Source organism: Neovison vison, chromosome 4 (genome assembly GCF_020171115.1).
Source record: "Neovison vison isolate M4711 chromosome 4, ASM_NN_V1, whole genome shotgun sequence".
Lineage (NCBI taxonomy): Eukaryota > Metazoa > Chordata > Mammalia > Carnivora > Mustelidae > Neogale > Neogale vison.
This window is the reverse complement of record NC_058094.1, coordinates 213,564,123-213,583,669: the sequence shown is the minus strand read 5'-3', so window position 1 is coordinate 213,583,669 and position 19,547 is coordinate 213,564,123. Positions and strand designations below refer to the sequence as shown.

At 38.6% G+C, this 19,547-nt stretch overlaps 1 protein-coding gene across 6 annotated transcripts in view; it reads right to left on the bottom strand.

Moving 5' to 3' along the window:
* Positions 1 to 1,132: 1,132 nt before the first annotated feature.
* AGBL3 (AGBL carboxypeptidase 3) overlaps positions 1,133 to 19,547 on the bottom strand; it is a 56,239-nt gene continuing 37,824 nt past the window's right edge. For 2 of the 6 annotated variants that reach the window (XM_044246606.1, XM_044246608.1), the window contains 4 exons: positions 10,794 to 10,842; positions 9,237 to 9,433; positions 6,313 to 6,544; positions 1,133 to 1,935 (listed from right to left, as the gene is read on the bottom strand). In XM_044246606.1, the coding sequence (XP_044102541.1) occupies positions 1,512 to 1,935; positions 6,313 to 6,544; positions 9,237 to 9,433; positions 10,794 to 10,842 (902 nt within the window). In that variant the 3' untranslated portion in view covers positions 1,133 to 1,511. Of the gene's footprint in view, positions 1,936 to 6,312; positions 6,545 to 9,236; positions 9,434 to 10,793; positions 10,843 to 16,121; positions 16,749 to 19,547 lie in introns of those variants that run through there. The other 4 variants (XM_044246607.1, XM_044246610.1, XM_044246611.1 and 1 more) reach the window with 4 other exon arrangements.

The following is a 19,547-nucleotide window of genomic DNA, read 5'->3' as shown; positions in this document are numbered from 1 at the left end:
AGAGATTGAGAAAGCATGAGAGCATGAGCAGTGGGGGAGGGGTGGAGGGAGAGGGAGAAGCAGACTCCTGCTGAGCAGGGAGCCAGATGCAGGACTTGATCCCAGGACTCTGCTTAACTGAGCGAGCCCAGGGGCCCCAGTGAAACTAATCTGTATGGTACTGTAATGGTAGATCTATCTCAGTAGACATTTGTCCAAACCAACAGAAAGCACAACATCCTGAGTAAAACCTAATGTAAACTATGGGCTTTGGATCGTCATGATGTATCAGTATAGGGTCCTTAGTTCTAACAGATGGTGGGCGATGGTGATAATGGGGAGGCTATGTAGGTGTGGGTGTCCAGGGGTTTATGGGAAATACTTTCTGCTCAGTATTGCTGTGAACTTCTTCTAAAAAATAAACTCTATTACAGAAAATAAAACCAAAACAGAAACATAGTTACTCTTTTACTATCCCAGTGAGTTCTCAAACCCTCTGGCTTTTGGGATTGTTGGGAGTAGACTCCCCAACCTTGGGTTTTCTTAGTTCCATCTTGCTACCATAACCTAATTAGCTTGTAGCCTGTATCTTTCATGTGCCTCATCTACCTGATTCTCATTCTGCTTAGCCTTACCCCACAATGGACACCACTGGTGACCTGTGACTCTCGTTTTCTCACTCATCACATCCTTCTTGACTTATTTGCCTGACGTACCTATTTCTCTGTAGTGTCCTTGAGGAATCCCTCCACTGCCGTCTTATGAATGACAAACTGTGAGATGTTTCACTTGCTTTCACATGAATAAATGGCTGGAAATGGACATTCATTAGCTCTAAAGCAAACAGCACATCTCATCTTTTACATTGTTACATTTACACTGTAAACCATCAACTATGCATTTCGGTGCTATTTTGTGACACACTTGCTTTGTGCAATTAACACCCTTTAATACATAGTATTTTCTTTAACTGTCACATGTGTACAACTTAGCATATTCCTAGGTACCATCTTACTCTGTAATTATGTTAGTCTTGTATGTTTTACATGTACAATTATACAGTAATCTAGTGGGGAGAAATGTCTTTTATACCACTGATGGTTTCTAGCACACTAAAAGAAATTCAAGAAAAGATGTTTGCTGATTGATTTATTAAGGTGTCTACTAGGAATGTTAGAGTCATTGATAGTAGATGTCATTCCGTCCTTGAGTTCTTAGTTTTTTGGTGTTCTAATGCACACGTTGTTTTGGGAGAATTCAGAAGTTCATAGATTTTTTTTTCCATCCTGACAAAAATTAAATATAAATAAGTGATTTTAAATTTTCTGTATTTTCTCTGGATTTCTTTCTAAATCTCTGAAAGATGTTGCCACTAATGAAGATGGGTTATCTGGACCTTGTAGTTGGGATATGCATATGTATCTGTAAGCGGGGAGAGAGAGGGTAGGGAGGGCTTTTTTCTTTCTTTTCCTTTTTACTAAGTAAGCATATGGTATTTTCATCCAAGGTTTTCAGAGTAGCATAAAGCTGAATTATTTGTCTCTCTGGAGGTTCAAATAGAAGGCAGGTTGTCCGTACTTCTTACTTGGTTGCTCATCCTGATTTTTAGCTGGATGTGGAGCTATTTGCATAGAGTTTTGCTCGTTGCATTCTTCAGCTTGAAGACTCTTTCCTTTGCTAATATCCGCGTCCTTTTCGAAACTTGGGGGAGAAGTCTCCCATTTGCTGCTGACAGGTTTTACGTCTTTAGTCTTTGTGGCCTTGATTCCAGAGTGTTTTTTCTTTTTCTTGGGCACTTTGAGAGGTGACAGGTTTTCAAGTGGTCTCTGGGACACGGACTGGAGCCACTCTAGAGAGCTGACCGTCAGATTCCGTTGGCTTATAAGAGGGTGATTTCTGGGTGGTGTCCAAGATGTGCTGAATCTCTTTACATTTATGTAAGTCGCTGGCTTTAGTCTAGGAAAGAAATGAAATACATGAGTTTTTCTCTCGTCATGTACCCTAGGTATTTGTAGTCTTTAGGTATTTGTCACAGTTTAAGTCTTATTTTTAAATCTTGTGGTGAATTCATCTTCCCTTAGGATTTTTACCATTGTTTTTGTGAGAATGATCTAGGTTTTCAGTTTCTGGTCATGATTTCTTGGAACTACTCCAATCCTATACTTGTGAATGCCAAGAGGGTATGTTTGTTGAGATACCTGCTCTGACCCAAGCGTCCTGACTTCCACTCTGGGCCTCAGCGCCTAACCTATATACATCTAGTAAATGTTCTCTAAAATTCTACTTTCTCTAAAAATCTACTTGTTTACTCTATTAGAATATACTGTTACACGCTACACATTTTTTTCTATAGTCAGTAAAAGATCGATATGAGCCCAAAAGATGGAAAGTGCATCTGTTTCTTTTTCCTTGAAGTGAAAAATCTCTCCAGTCACATTTTGATATGCATAGTCTTTCTCAAGAATTTTTATCATTAAAAAAAAAAGATTTTTATCATTAATAGATGGAATGCTGAATATGAGATTTAATCCTTAATACCTGATTTCTGACCAGTGTTTGACAGGGAGGAAGAGGTGTCAGGGCTCTTGGTAATAGGATACTGATTAGCATCCACCTAGTCTCTATTCATTTTGGTTAAGAACAGAACAGACAATTGAAGTTCCAGCCCCATCATTATGTTCAAATGTTACATTCTTCAGTATAATAATTCTGCCGGCCGTTAAAGTACATTAAGTATTCTCTTCCTAGTCCAAACTTGGAAAGAAGTCTAAAATGGTTTGACAAAAGTATGATTTTCTCATTTGGGGGGTTAGTCTCACTTTACTCTGTAATCACTTCCTATGGGTGACATTACGTGTGCCGAGCCAGTCAGACAAAATATATAAAGTCATAAAGAAATAAGTTCAAAGAGCCAAAAATATCCACTTGATTGTATTGAAGTATATAGTGAATGAATCTGTTAAGAATGGTCTTGCTTGGGCGCCTGGGTGGCTCAGTGGTTTAAAATCTCTGCCTTCGGCTCAGGTCATGATCCCATGGTCCTGGGATCAAGTCCTGCATCGGGCTTTCTGCTTAGCAGGAAGCCTGCCTCTCCATCTCTCACTGCCTACTTGTGATCTCTGTCTGACAAATAAATAAATAAAATCTTAAAAAAAAAAAAGAATGGTCTTGCTTGCTATTTTCCTATTTTTTTCTTGTTTCCATGTATACCTATGGTAGATCATTTGGGGAAGGGCCTACCCCAGGCACAAGGTGCCCTTCTCTGGGGACTACCTCTTGACCCACAAGGGTCGTCTGCCATTCGTAACGATCTGTTCTCTACCCACTGGCATGGTTGCCAACCAGATTCTCTTTCCCTGTAACTTTGAATTGGGAAGAAGAGAGAGTCTTGAAAGCGCAAGTGTTGGGGGTTGCAAATTTGTGCGGGTGTGAGGTATGAAGAGTTTTCTGCAGAGAGAGACAAGCGGAGACTGAAGAGGGACAGAGTTCAGGCGGCTTTCCGTTCCCTAGTTTCAGCCCTTTTCTGAGACCTGACTGAATTCTCTCTACCCTTTATTGCCATAAATTGTCTTAGATTTTCTTATACTTCTTCCCTCCTACCCGACCTTGTACTTTCTGATTAAAGTAGCTTAAATTGGTTTCTGTTATTTGCACCCAAAGGGCTCTTAATTAATAAAATCTATTAGCTGTCTGCCCTTCCAGACTCAGGCCAGTCCACACTGAGTACACTTCTGGGTTCAAAGTGTGTAAGAGATCACTCATGAATATAAGAATTAAAAATCAAGGGGCGCCTGGGTGGCTCAGTGGGTTAAAGCCTCTGCCTTCAGCTCAAGTCATGATCCCAGTTCTTGGGATCGAGCCCCGCATTGGGCTCTCTGCTCAGCGGGGAGCCTGCTCCCCGCCCTCCGCCTGCCTCTCTGCCTACTTGTGATCTCTGTCTGTCAAATAAATAAATAAATAATCTTAAAAAAACTCTCATATTTATTAAAAAAAAGAATTAAAAATAAAAAATCCAGCTATCTCTTAACTGTCATCTTTGCCTAGGTCCATTGTTATTTTGTTATTAGTTTCTGGATCATTGAGTCCGCTTGTGTTATCATAATGTGACTGGTCCCTTGTTTGCCCGGGCCTGTGCTATCTGTCTCGCCCATATTAGCTGACATATTAGACACAATTTCTATTAGGCCCTGCCTTCCCCAGCACGATAGCTATCCCTTCAGATTAGAAACTGTCACCAGTTGCCTATCCTTATAGTTTTATGGACTTTGCTGGTTATACTATTAAGAAATAGGCATTAATCAAGAGTTGGGGGGCACTGGGGGACTCCGTGGGTTAAGCCTCTGCCTTTGGCTCAGGTCATGATCTCAGGGTCTTTGGGATTGAGCCCCGCATCGGGCTCTCTGCTCAGCAGGGGAGGCTGCTTCCCCCTCTCTCTCTGCTTGCCTCTCTGCCTACTTGTGATCTCTCTCTCTGTGTCAAATAAGTAACATCTTAAAAAAAAAAAAAGTTGTGGGGGAAGCATAAAGAGGAATATCACCCTCTGTCAGGGCTTCATCCAGAGAGAACCATTGTTGGGGCTATGTGCTACTGGAGATCTTTCTAGGTGTGTATGTGTGTGTGTATAATAGGCACACTTTAAATAGACTTGCATAGTCTGTAAATGCAACATAACAAAGTTGATTTGTAGTTTTTATTCACTTATGCATTGCGAACATTATCACATGTTAATTAATCTGTACTTACAACATTTCATAGCTACATAATACTTCATCCTATGTATATACTATATTTAAGCACTTTTTCTGTTGTTGAACATTTAGGTTCATTTTTGTTTCCTTTTTCTTTGACGCTTTTAAACGATACTGAAATGAACATCAAGGTGCCTGGGTGGCTCAGTCGGTTAAGCATCTGAATCTTCAGATTTTCTCCCTGCCCACCCTCACTCATTCTCTCTCTGAAATAAATAAATAAATAAGTGAACATCACTACAGAAACCTCTTACCTAGATGTTCCACCCCCCACTTCCGGAAGTTTAATTTCCTTTTTTTGAGTATACGTGCTGCCGAAGTAAGCACATTTTTTGAGAGAAAGAAAGTGGTGGGGGAGGGGCAGAGGGAGGAGGAGAGAGAGTGAAACTTAAGTAGGCTCCCATGCTCAGGACAGAGCTTGAAGAGGGGCTCGATCTCACAACCCTGAGATCATGACGTGAGCTAAAATCAAGAGTCAGAAACTTAACAGACTAAGCCACCCAGGTGCCCTATCCCTAGGTTTAATTTCTAAAAGTGGAATTTTTTTAGTCAAAATGAATATATAATATTGAGAATTTTTCATTTACATTGTTGGATTGCCTTTCAAAACTCTGCATCAAAAAACCCATCCAAAGCCAAAAGAAACACAACTCTGTATGAATTCATATTCCAACCATCAGTGAGTTAATTCTTCCGTTGAGAGGCAAAAATGAATAGTATTTCATTATTGCTTTAATTTGCACTCCTTTAAGTGAAATTAAACATTTAAAATATTTATTGACCAATTTTTTTCTTTTGTGAATTTCTGGTTCATAGCCTTTGCTCATTTTCCTACTAAAATATTCAAAATTTTGTCATTGATGTGTAGGTCATCTGTGAATATTTAGTTTATTGGTCTTCTGTTTTTCATTTGTATTTTCAAGGGAATATAACAGACTCTGAAAACAGATTGTCTGTTGGCTGTGTGACCTTGGACAAATCACTTAAACTCTTTGCACCTCAATTTCCTTAGGTGCAGAGTGTAAAATACACATGGTGTGTGTGCAAACACAGAATCATGTCTAGTACAAAGATACCTCATTAAGATTTGTTAATAATGTTTTCAGCTTGCTGTTGTCTCTTAGGTATATGTGTTTCCTTTTAGTCTTAGTGATGGTTCTATTTTTTTTTTATCTTTAAAAGAAATCTGGTCTTATTCTTTATGCTTTCCTCTGACTATCAATACGCTTAAGTAATTCAAGGTAATTATTTCTTATTCTGGTTGCACCCTAGGATTATAAGCCTTAAACACATTGGAGAAATCTGAAGTCAGGCTACCGTCATAAGTTATGCACGTATACTTACTCAGAGATCCAAATTAATGAGTGATTTCATGCAAATGATCAAATAAGACCCGATAACCTATTCCTGTCACCTATCTGTTGTTTTCTGATGGCTTTGGGTTTTTGTCCCTTTGTTAAATGGGGTGTAGCTGCCACCATTTTTAAGAGCGTATGTTTGTTTCTTAGGATAATGAATTACTAAACTTTGCTTCCTTATAAAAATGTAGTCAATATCTGAGAATGACAAAATTGTATCGACTTACTGATGTTGAATTTGGAAGTTGGTTCTTGGGTTGAGTATTTGTTTCTTCTGAGGGGTTTGTACATTTTTAGTGCTTTCCATGATAGGGAGCAAATACTGCAGAATCTCTTGAGTTTGAGCTATTCTTTTATCCCTGTAGATTCTCTTTTCATCATCTGTCCAATTTATGCCAGTCTTCTTGCTCTGGAAAGAAGTACATTCTTTCATTTTGCTTTTAAAGTTGCGACGCAGATCTGGGGAGCAACCACAAATACACGCACAGATACATGAACTAAATCAACTCAACAATTACTTATTGAACATTATGTGCCAAGGATCTGTCTAAAAATTCTTATCCATTATATTGTAATTACAGGGTCAGAAAAGAGCAAATAAGTAATATATATAGTATGTCAGATAATGCTGAAGTTTACAGGATAAAATAGCGTGGGGGAGGGAAATAAAGAATTCTTGGGGGAGAGGTTGACTTCTGTTTTTTACAAGGCGTTCAGGGAAGACCTCCCTGTGAAGTTGAGGAATGTCGAAGGAATTAGGGAATGAGTCAAGCAGATACCAGAGTAAAAGAGCATTCTAGGCAAGAAAAATAGTAGGTGCAAAGGCCCTGAGTGAGGAGCATGTTAGTTTGTTGATCACCAAGATGGCACAAGTAGCTAAAGTAGACTGAATTATGGGGAAAGAGCTAAGACAGCAGCTCGGCTAGGTGGCTTGGACAGCGTTCATATGGGGCCGTACAGGCCATTGTAAAGACCGACTTTACTGAGTGAGAAATGGGGACCTACTGAAAGGTTTTGAGCAGAGGAGTGTTACCATCTGAGGTTTGTTTTAGCAGGACCCTGCTGTTATATAATCCTATATTTTGAGATTTTACTAGTGAATTAACGTGTGATGAGAGAAGAGAGGAATCAGTGGTGACCGCAAAGCTTCTGATCTTGAGAAACAGAAGGATGGAGATATGGGAACGACCATGAGAAGGGCATGCCGGAAATCCCTTCTTAACTACAGGATGTGCAGCAATTATTTATTTTGTTAATTGTGGTCATTATAATAACATTAAAAAGTGTTTACTTCCCCCTTGCATTAGGTAAGACTACTATAAAAAAACCTTAGAAAATAACAAGTGTTGGTAAGGATGTGGGGAAATTGGAACCCTGGTGCACTGTTGCTGGGAATGGAAAATGGTACAGTCACAGTGAAGAAAAGTATGGTGGTTCCTCAAAAAATTGAAAATAGAATTACTATATGATCCAGCAATTCTATGTCCGGGTCTATGCCCTGAAGAGTTGAAAGCAGAGTCTCAAAGAGGTATTTGTATATGATCATAGAAGCAGCATTATTCAATTCACAGTAGCCAAAAAGGTGGAAGGAACCCAGGTGCCTAGTGACGGATGCATGGACAGACAGCACGTGGTCCATATGTACAATGGAGTACCACTCAGCCCTTGACAAGGAAGGAAATTCTGACACCCTCTACACCCCGGATGAAACTTGAAGACATGATGCTCAGTGAAACAGACTGGTCACAAGAAGACAAATAATGTATTTGTCTTCCAAATATTTGATTCTACTTATGTAAGAAATAGTCAAAGATTCAAAGTAGGAGAGTTGCCAGGAGCAGGGCGGAGAGAGGAGGGGGAGTTGTGAAATGGGTCCAGAGTTTCAGGTTAGTAAGATGAGAAGAATTTTGGAGACTGTGTGCATGACAAGGTGAATGTACTTAACAATACCTGAACTTTAGGCTTAAAAATAGTTAAGATGGTAATTTTATTTCATGTGTATTTTGACACAATTCTTAAAAATTCTATATACTCAGCAAGAGAGCTGAAGGATAAAAACAAACCCTGAGTAAAGCCTGAAGGAAGACTAGTAGACATTTTAAAGGATGCGGCAAGATTACGTACAATTATAATGCCCAAGATGGTGTGAGGACAATGTAAGAAAAAGTAGAATACACTTAAAATAAAAGCATGAAATACATTATGCTTTGTAAAAAGGTTAGAGATATATCTTTGTTGGTTCTTATTCTTCTTCTGATCCATCAGTACTGGAATACCCATGGATCTGCTCCGTAACCCTCTTCTATATCCGTCCTCACTTAAGAGTCTCATCCAGGTTCACGCCCTGGAATGCGGTCTTTATCTGAAAATTTCTACATGTGTATCCAGCCCAGACCTCTTCCTAGAACTCCAGACTCATACCCAGCTGCTAACTCAGTACTTCTGCTTCAGTGTCTGAAAGGCATTTCAAAAACAAGCCTAAACCGATGTGCTCATCTGCCCTCAGTCTTTACCATCTCAGCAGAAGAGAATTCCACTTCACTTAGTTGCTCTGGAAACTGAAACTGGCAGTTCAACAGCTGTAAACAATTGTGAAACCATCACCACATTCGGGATCTAGAAAAACACATCCATAAGAGATTCCTTGTGTTCTTTTCTAGTCCATTCTTCCCTTCATCGCCTGCTCTATGCCATCTTCCTCCAGGAAAACTTTATCTAGTTTTTTTTCTCTATAAATTAGTTTGCATTTCCTATACATGAGATTTTTTTTCCCTTTACATGAGATTTATAAAGCATTTCATAAGTCTGACTTCTTGTACTCAGCACAATGATTTTGAGATTCATTCATATCATGTGTATTAGTTCATTCCTTTTTTATACTATAGTATGGAGAACGCAGCAATGATGAGGTATTGGGAATAAGGCAATTAAATAAATTTTTTCCAAAGCTATATTAAAATTTTTTTTCTATATCAAACTTATATAGAAGTTAAATAAGGCAAGCACTTTTCAGAATCAGGAATAAAATGGCTATTAATCCTTTCTGATTATAAACAGTTCCAAATTTCATAGGATTTATTAATGATGATACAGTGAAAGTAACCTTTATCTTTATTAAAATCCTAAACAAGCAAACAAACAAACAAACCACCTTCTGCTGGTATCCTTGTCTTCTCAGCCCAGCTGGGAGTTTGCGTGCTCATAGGACACTTGAAGGATTTTACTTTGAAACAGTTTCCATACAAATTAGTGCTCTTGGGCTGAATTATTTCGTGGATTGTCTTCTCACCAGTTTCTAACAACTGTCTTTGTTGGTCTTTGCTGAGCCTCTGAATCCTATTTTGGGAACTGAAAGAAATTGCGTACTCTGATTTCAGTGTCACCGGTGACCTATCTAAGCAAGAGTAATGTAGTGCCATGTTACACTTGTAGAGTGTAAAGGAGACTTACAGATACTGTATGACCAGGCAGTCCTATGGTCTAGGCAGGATGGCCGGTGTCATCCCCATCTTACATCAGAGAGGGAGTGTTAAGGAATCAGACTGGTTAAGCTTACTTGCTCAACATCATGCAGCTAATAAGAGGGAGGGACGGGTCCAGAATTGACAGCTTGTAACTCCAATACTTTTTCTACTTTCTCTTATTTTCCTGTATCGTTTGATATCTTTCTATAGATAGATTTTTTTAAAAATTGTCTTAGTTTGTTCAGTTCTAGAGCTAAGTACAGGCATGCCCAAAGATGGTTTCTTTTTTTTTTTTTTTTTAAAGATTTTATTTATTTATTTGAGAGAGAGAGACAGTGAGAGAGAGCACGAGCGAGGAGAAGGTCAGAGAGCGAAGCAGACTCCACATGGAGCTGGGAGCCTGATGTGGGACTCGATCCTGGGACTCCAGGATCACGCCCTGAGCCGAAGGCAGTCGTCCAACCAACTGCGCCACCCAGGCGTCCCCCAAAGATGGTTTCTTACCCATTTTGTAGGTTTTGGGGGACAGGAGAGTCTACATATTTCCCCAGAACCCATTATATTGAATAGAAACCATGTTCTTAGAAGAGCCATGGGAGGAAGAAAGCACAGACCATGTTTCCTCCGTTGGACACATTCAGTCTACCTTCAGATACTTACTATTCCATAGTTCTGATGGTTGCTCATGTCATTATTCCTAGCACAGGAAAACTTGCCAAGGGAGCTAGTGATATAATAATTACTGGTTTAGAGAAACTACCAGGTTTATCTAGGTTATTCCTGAATTCACTTTCTATGCTTCCTCCGGTTTCCAGGTAGTAGGATTAGCCCTGCCTGACAGACGCTCCAATCGCTCTTCTAGGTGGTGATGGGCTAGTCATCATCCCAAAGAGCGAAGTAATTATCTTACACCAGCAATATGCTTATTTTTTTTTGAAAAAAGAGAAACTCAGATAATGCCATGACAAATGCATAGAAATAAATGTCTAATTGTAGACTTTAAGGCATCCATGGGGGATAGTTTGGGAATACTGAAATCTCAATATCCTTCAAATGGTATCAGATAAGCACTGCTATGTATTAACATCAGCCTACAGATACTATGGAGAATATAAAGAGACATCAATTAAGAATTGTTATAAAAAAAAGCTACTTTTACCTGTTGCTTTAATTCAAAATCAAAATCACAGAAGCCAGAGGAAAAGGAATAAGGTAGTCGGGTAGAAGAAATCTAGTTCTCCTACCTCAAATATCTTTTTAGAAACCAAGCAGGAGCTCGTCCCGGTATTTTCACTAAAAAGAGAATAAGCCATAAAATATCTGAATGGAGATTTTTTAAAAAGATTAATGAAATTCAATACTTTTACTTCTTGACAGTTGCCTCATTCATACATTTAATGGCTACTTTAACTGAGTTTATCTTCAATTAATCTGCCATTGTTTTAGTCAGACATGAAGTTTATTAGTACATATTTCCCCTAGAGGCTTTTTAGTTAAACTGTTTCAAGAGAATAGCAAACAGTAGAAATGCCTAACCAATAACTGTCAAACAATTCAGAACTGAAAATACATATGTTAGATCTATGAAGGATATATACATGTACAGTCAGGTGACTAACTGTTTAGAGAGCCTGCCTAGGACACAGCTATGACAGACCAAAAAAGTAGTATAATATGTAACAGGTAGCTAGCTATACGTCATACGTATTATTTTAACATTAAATTATAAAATAGTGTTGAAAATAGGTATTCTTTATTTGCTTTTCTGTTACATAAACACTATTTTCCAATTTATTTATTTTCAGAAAAACAGTATTCATTATTTTTTCTACATAAACACTATTATTTAAGCAAAACAATAGGACCAGTTAACAGTGGCGTTTAGCAGTAATTTATAGAACACATTAAGCAGTATGTGTGAGAATAATAGAACAATATTTTTGTTTCTCTCCTCTGATAGATTTTAATTTTTTATTGGATATTTTAATTTTATAAGCCATATTGTACATTTTTAAGACACATAAATATAAGATTTTAAAAGCTGAATGTAAATATAATCGAGCTAACAGATACTTCCTATATTTAATAAAAATGAAAATAACAGGTTTATGTCCCATGATAAAGTAGGATCTTTTTGCACTTTGTGTTTCCTTTTCTGATAATACTTCTTTGAATTGCCTGTACCTTTAGGATGTTCCTCCTTTATGTAGTGTTAACACTGAGCACATTCAGAGACCGGACTTGACGCCTCCTCTTACCGGGCCCACTTTTACACTGGCCCCTGGTGGCGGTCCCTTGCAATGACATCAAGTTAGAGACCCCATCAACAGACAAACCTGAGTATGGAGTATGATTTTACTTATTGGCAGCAGCAGGTTTTTGGACTTGTAAGGAATTAGTTTCCATCTTTCTAAAAATATGTTCTGGCATTCAGGCCATCTGCATCTTTAAATTTATCATGTAGGCGCTGCATGTCTGAAATGTCCATTGTTTTTAGACCCTCTGAAACACCCTGTCACCATATGTTAAACTTCTTTCTCAGGGAAAATGTTTATAAAGCACGGAGGTAAATCTGAAGGTGGATTTCAAATAAATTACAGTTTTTTCTGGCGGTTTCATTTGGCTGTCCCTTTAGGTAACTTATCTTTGGGTTTTGAGGCATTCTTTTTTTTCCCCCTAAATGTCATATTTCCCCCCAGTGTATGAGTTTTTGTCATAACCTAGACACAATACAAATAGTTCAGGTGCAGTGAATCCTTTTGTACAGTCCATGGTGCTTCTTCAAAGATCTTCGAACAGTTTTAGAGAAACAGCATATAAATGATTTTACTGTAGTGTTTTCCTGTATTCTCATCTTCAAACTATTTCCAAATTAGAGGATGTTCTTCTTGTCCCACATGTTGAAAATGTGATCTAATGGCAGACCCAACATTTTGATGGCTTTTCTATGGCTGGCAACAATGATAGGCATCTTGTAGGTCCAAGTCTATTGTAAATAATGCTGCAGTAAACATTGGGGTGCACAGATCTTTTTGAATTAGTGTTCTTGTATTCTTTGGGTAAATACTAGTAGTGGAGTTACTAGAACATATGGTAATTCTCTTTTTAATTTTTTGAGGCTCTCCATACTGTTTTCCACAGTGGCCATACCAGCTTGCATTCCCACCGACAGTGCAAAAAGTTTCCCGATTCTCTGCATCCTTACAAACACCTGTTGTTTCTTATGTTCTTGATTTTAGCAATTCTGATAGGTATGAGGGGATATCTCATTGTGGTTTTAAGTTGCATTTCGCTGCTGATGAGTGATGCTGAATATCTTTCCATGTGTTTATTGACCATCTGTACATCTTCCTTGGAGAAATGTCTGTTCATGTCTTTGGCCCATTTTTAATTGGATTCTTTGGTTTTTTTGGGTGTTGAGTTGTATTAGTTCTTTATATATTCTAGATACTGTTTATCAGCTATGCCATTTGCAGATATTTTCTCCCATTTGGTAGGTTGCCCTTCAGTTTTCTGGATTGTTTCCTTTGCTGTACAAAAGCTTTTTATTTTCATGTAGTCTCAATAGTTTATTTTTGCTTTTGTTTCTTTTGCCTTAGGAGACATATGTAGCAAAATGTTGCCATAGCCAATGTCAAAGAAATTACTGCCTATGCTCTCTTAGTGTAGGCTTTTTATGGTTTCAGATCTCACATTTAAGACCTTACTCCATTTTGAGTTTATTTTTCTGTATGTGTAAGAAAGCGGTCCAGGTTCATTCTTTTGCATGTGGCTGTCCACTTTTCCCAACAACAGTGGTTAAAGAGACTGCCATTTTCTCATTGCATATTCTTGCCTCCTTTGTTGAATATTAATTGACCAAATAATTGTTTTTGTTTTTGTTTGTTTGTTTTTTTTTAGGGCTCTCTATTCTGATCTATTTTTGTGCTATCATACTGTTTTGATTTCTCGTTTTGTAGCATATCTTGAAATCTGGGATTGTGATACCTCTACTCTTGTTCTTTTTCAAGATGACTTTGGCTATTCAGGGTCTTCCGTGGTTCTGCACAGATGTTAGTGTTATTTGATCGAATTCTATTAAAATGCCGTTAGTATTTTGATAGGGATTGCATCAAATCTGTAGATTGCTTTGGGTAGTATGGACATTTTAACCGTATTTTCTCTCCCAATCCATGAGCATGGAAAATTTTTCCATTTGTGTTATCTTCAGTTTCTTTCATCAGTGTTTTATAGTTTTCAGAATATAGGTCTTTTACCTCCTTGGTTAAGTTTATTCCTGGTTTTTCTATTATTTTTGGTGAAATTGTAAGTGGGATTGTTTTAATTTTTCTTTCTATTGCTTTATTATTAGTGTATAGAAATGCAGCAAATTTCTGTATATTGATTTTGTATCCTGCGACCTTGCTGAATTCACTCATCAGTTTTTGAAGTTTTTTGGTGGAGTCTTTAGGGTTTTCTCTATGTAGTATCATGTCATTTGCAAATAGTGAAAGTTTTACTTCTTCCTTACAAATCTGGATGCTTCTTCTTTTTGTTGTCTTGATTGCTAGGACTTCCTGTACTATGTTGAATAACAGTGGTAAGAGTGGACATCCTTGTTCCTGATCTTAGGGGGAAAGTCCTCAGTTTTTAACCATTGCGTATGATGTTAGCTGTGGGTTTTTAAATATATGGCCTTTATTATTCTGAGGTATGTTCCTTCTCAACCTACTTTGTGGAAGGCTTTTATCATGAATTAATGTTGGACTTTGTCAAATGTGTACTTTGCTGTTTCAGGATAGAATGTTCTGCATATATCTGTTAGATCCATCTGGTCCAATGTGTCATTCAAAAACATATCAATGTTTTTGTTGATTTTCTGTTTGTTTGGATGATCTATCTATTGATATAAGTGGGGTGGTTCAAGTCCCCTACTATTATTATATTACTATTGATTACTTCCTTTATGTTTGTTACTAGCTGCTTTGTGTATCTGTTGTGTGTATAAATATTTATAAATGTTATAACTTCTTGTTGGATGTTTCCTTGATGATTATGTAATGTCCTTCTTTGTCTCTTGTTTTGAAGTATATTTTGTTTGTTTCACTTTGAAGTATATTTTTTCTGATGTAAATATTGCTACCTCAGCTTTCTTTTCACTTCCATTTGCATGATAAATATTTTTCCATTCCGTCGCTTTCAATGTGCATGTATGTTTAGGTCTAAACAAATCTCTTGTAGGCAGCATATAGATGGGTCTTGCTTTTTATTCATTCTGTCACCCTATGTCTTTTGATTGGCACATATAGTCCATTTACATTCAAAGTGATTATTGATAGGTATGTACTTATTGCCATTTTGTTACTTGTTTTTTGGTTGATTTTGTAGTTCTCCATTCCTTTCTTCTTTTGCTCTCTTCTCACATGATTTGCTGACTTTCTTTAGTGATATACCTGGATTCCTTTCTCTTTATTTTTTTGTATCACTCATTTTTGATTTGTGGTTACTGTCAGTTTTCTATATAACATCTTAGATATATGGCAGTCTATATTAAATTGATAGTTGCTTAGTTTTGAACTCATTCTTTACTCCTCTCCTTCCATTCTAGGTATATGGTGTCATGTTTTACATTCTTTCATTTAGTGAAATCCTTGACTGATTTTTTATAGATATAATTTTATTGCTTTTGTGCTTCCTACTTTCTTACTCCTGATTATGGTCTTTCCTTTCCCTCATAGACTCCCCTCTAGCATTTCTTGTAAGGCTGGCTTTGGGATCATGTATTCCTTTAACTTTTATTTGGGAAACTCTTTATCTCTCCTTTTATTGTGAATGATGGCCTTGCTGGGTAGACTATTATTGGCTGCTAGAGTATTATTTTGTCCTCTTAGCACTTTGAATATAGTATGACAATCTCTTCTGGCCTGCAAAGTTTCTGCTGAAAAATCAGCTAGTAGCCTTCTGGGGTTTCCTTTGTATGTAATTATTTTTTTCTCTTGCTACTTTTAAAATTCTCTTGTTGTCACAACTTTTTCCTATTTTATTACTATGTCTCTTGGTGTGGACCACCTTGGGTTGATTTTGTTGGGGTCTTTCTGAGCCTGCTGGACCTGGATTTTTGTTTCCTTTCCCAGATTTGGGAAGTTTTCAGATATTTCTTCAAATATATTTTCTGCTCCCATTTCTCACTCTTCTCCTTATGGATTCCTATAATGCAAATATTATTAGACCTGATGGTGTCACTGAGTTCTCTTAGTCTGATTTCAATTTTTATTATGTTTTTCTCTCATTCAGCTTGATTGCTTTTCGTTACTGTTCTCCAGGATGCTAATCCATTCTTCTGTCTCATCCAGTCTACTGTTTTTTCCAACTAACATATTTTTAATTTCAGTTATTGAGTTCTTCATCTCTGATTGGCTTTCTATCTCTTTGTTTTGCGTATCACTGGGGTCCTCCACTCTTTTCATAAGTCCAGTGAGTATCTTTGTGACCATTACTTTAAATTTTCTATCAAGCATTTACTCATCTCCATTTTGTTTAGTTCTCTTGCTGTGATTCTGTCCTTTTCTTTCATTTGGAACATAATTCTCAGTGTCTGTTTCTAGGTGTTAGGAAAGTCAGCTACGTCTCCTGTTTTCCAAAGTAGTGGCCTGTGAAGAAGAGGTTCTGTGGTGCCCTATAATGCAATGTCCCCTGCTCACCAGAACCTGGTGCTTAAAGGGCATCTCATCTTTTGTATTTTGTGCACCTTACTATTATGGTTGAGTCACTTTTGCCTCCAGTCCAGTCATCAGTATTGGCTCTCTTTGCCTAATGTGGGTAGCATTTTGATCCCGTGTTGTCAGTGTGCTAATCAGGGACTGCTTTGGGCTTGAGTTGGAGTCAAACGAAGCATTTGCCAGAGATACGGTAGCACCAACCTGCTGGGCACTTTCCCTGTGTTGTCTGAGAAGCTTTGGTTGGTGGGTGTGACCTGCTGTCAGACTACATGTCTGCCCCAGCCTACTGCGAGGGCTGCAGGTGGACTGGTGTGTGCGGGAGTCACTTTGGAATGGTGCTGGTCTCTCATAGCTGCATGCACCCTTCCAGGCCTGTGGAACTGCCTTAGGTGGGTTCCTGCCAGTGGTATATTGGAGGGGCAGTTCACGTGGAGTTAGGAGGTTTGTGCAGGTCTGCTGTGGGAGACAACCTGGAGCTGAGGACTGCTTGGAGGGGTGCGTCTGAAAGAGAATGTGGGGGTGGGGCACACTGTTAGCAAGTTAGGTCACGAGTGTTGGCACTGTATTGTGTCCCACAGGTGTCCATGTATCTAGGCTGGTGGGTGGGGTAGGGAAATGGCACCTGCTAGTTCTTTTATTTCTGGAGAAGTCTCCCAAAGATCCCTGCCCCTCTAGAACACACTTGGAGATGAGTAAACAAGTCTCCCTCCTATATATCCCATGTGTTTTTCAAACTGCTGTGTTCATGCTGTATCTCAGTGGGGCTGTGTGTTGTGCTGTTTCTTTAAGGGGGGGGAGATGAAGTTTCCTGTTGCCCTCCTGGCTCTCCCAAGAGTTGAGCCCACTGATTTTTAAATTTCCAGGTATTAAGCTCCTCCGATTCTAAGATCTCTCAAAATTATGCCCCTCTTGTTTTCTTGCAGGTTCTCCAGGCCTGGGGTTCTTGCTGTGCGGGTCTGGTACTCTTTCCTTTCCATCTTTGTGGCATTCCTCCCTATAGCTAATAGTCCCAGCAGTCCATTTAGCTCCTGACCTCATCTCTGCCCTTCCTACCCTCCTCTCGTGGGGTAGGACAAGGATGTGTCCTCTTCTCTACACTTAGCTATGATGAGTCTGTTCTGCAGTCTTTGGGTCACTTTCTGGGTTATTTACACTGATGCAGGTGTTATCTAGCTCTGTCTTTGGGATGAGGTGATCATAGGATCCTCGTACTCCACCATCTTCCCTGGAAGTCTACATTGTTTAATTTTCTCATATGTTAAATCAGTCACACATTTCTGAGGTAAATTCTGTTTGGTCATTGTGTATAATCCTTTTTTTTTTTTAAAAAAAGATTTTATTTATTTATTTGAGAGAGAGCATGCGAGAGAAAGAGAGCACAAGCAGGGAGAGAGGTAGAAGGAGAAGGAGAAGCAGACTCCCTGCTGAGCAGGGAGCTGGATGTGGGGCTCGACCCCAGAACCCTGGGATCATGACCTGAGCCGAAGGCAGAGGCCTAACTGACCGAGCCACCCAGGTGCCCTGTGTATAATCCTTTTAATATGGGATTCAGTTTGCTGTATTTTGTCTTTTTGTCTTAATTCTTTTTTTTAAAATTTTATTTATTTATTTGACAGATAGAGATCACAAGTAGGCAGAGAAGAAGCAGGCAGAGAGAGAGGACAGAGCAGGCCCCCTGCTGAGCAGAGCGCCTGATGCGGGGCTCGATCCTAGGACCCTGAGATAATGACCTGAGCCGAAGGCAGAGGCTTAACCCACTGAGCCACCCAGGTGCCCCTTGTCTTAATAATTCTTAATAATTCTTTTTTTTTAAGATTTTATCTATTTTTTTGATAGACAGGGAGAGATCACAAGTAGGCAGAGAGGCAGGCAGAGAGAGAGGGGTAAGCAGGCTCCCCGCTGAGCAGAGAGCCCGATGTGGGGCTCGATCCCAGGACCCTGAGATCATGACCAGAGCAGGAGGCAGAGGCTTTAACCCCCTGAGCCACCCAGGCGCCCCAAGAATTCTTAATAATTCTTAATTCTTAATTCATATCTTGGCAAAATATATATATATATATATATATATATATATATATATATATATATTCATTTGGACTCTGGAATTCTAACAGTTGTCTTTCTTGAGATAATTTCTCTGGTATTCCCCTTTCCCCAAACAACTCCTATATAATCCCATAACACAGCATGTAGCATTGATCACATTATATTTCTGTTGCCTCTTGTCACTCTACTTACTGAGAATAGACTGTATTTCTACTTTATCCTAGTATCTAGCACAATACTTGACAGTATAACATGAGACTTCTGGGAAGCAGATGACCATCAGATTTTTAAAAGAACATGAAGAAACATGACAAGGAGATTACATAACAAGGACTGATAAGAGAGTGGTTGAGACATAGAAGAACAGTGTAAGGAAGGTTAAAATATTGAGTTAAGACATGAATAGATATTGACAAGGTGTAAATTTTACTTATATATCACAGAATGTTTAAGTCTGTTCTGCTGGGATTATTTTAATAATCATCATCCTGATGGATGACAAAGCAGAATCCCTCAGCTAAGTTGCTTCTGTCTTTCTATCAAATAGAGTTTTATTCTCTCTAGAAAGGGGAGAATAAATATTGGTAAGAGATGACAGAAGTCAAAAGGCTCTGAGTGAGTTATTTCTTGTCCCAGACATATTATATCTCAAGTAAGGAAAGAATTCACATACAAGATCACAAAACCATGGACCCCCGCCCCCCCAATTTTTTTTTTTAAGAATTCAAGGAAGTCACTCTCTGCCCTCTGCTAAATGCCCAACTTTGTCATTTAAGACTGCATCATAATTTAAGGATCAATTCTCTCAAGAAAACATTCCCCGAGATTTCCAGGCGGGATTTGATCCTGTTTTCTGAACAAGCAGAGCCGTGTGTGTACATCAGTATCACTCCATCTAACTCTTCTTAAAATGAACTCTATGAGCCTTACTAGAATTTGATACCTTACTAAAATTTAATATGTTTCAGGCAGAGAAGACAACAGGAGGAAAAGCACAGTGGTAAGACGGATCTATTCTGAGGCTACAAGAAGATCATCTTTGCTGAGGTCTAAAAGTGAAAGGCCGAGGATGGCAAGAGGTAAAACTGGAGAGGCAGTCAGGAACCAGTTCACTGGAAGTCTAGTACGTCATGTTATAGAACTTGGTTTCTATGCTGTAGCAAGTGATTGTCAGAAAATCTTTTTCTTTTGAACAGAACAGTATTGAAAGAAAGCTATGCAGAATGAAGAAGGGTTTGAGGGGCTAGGTCCTAA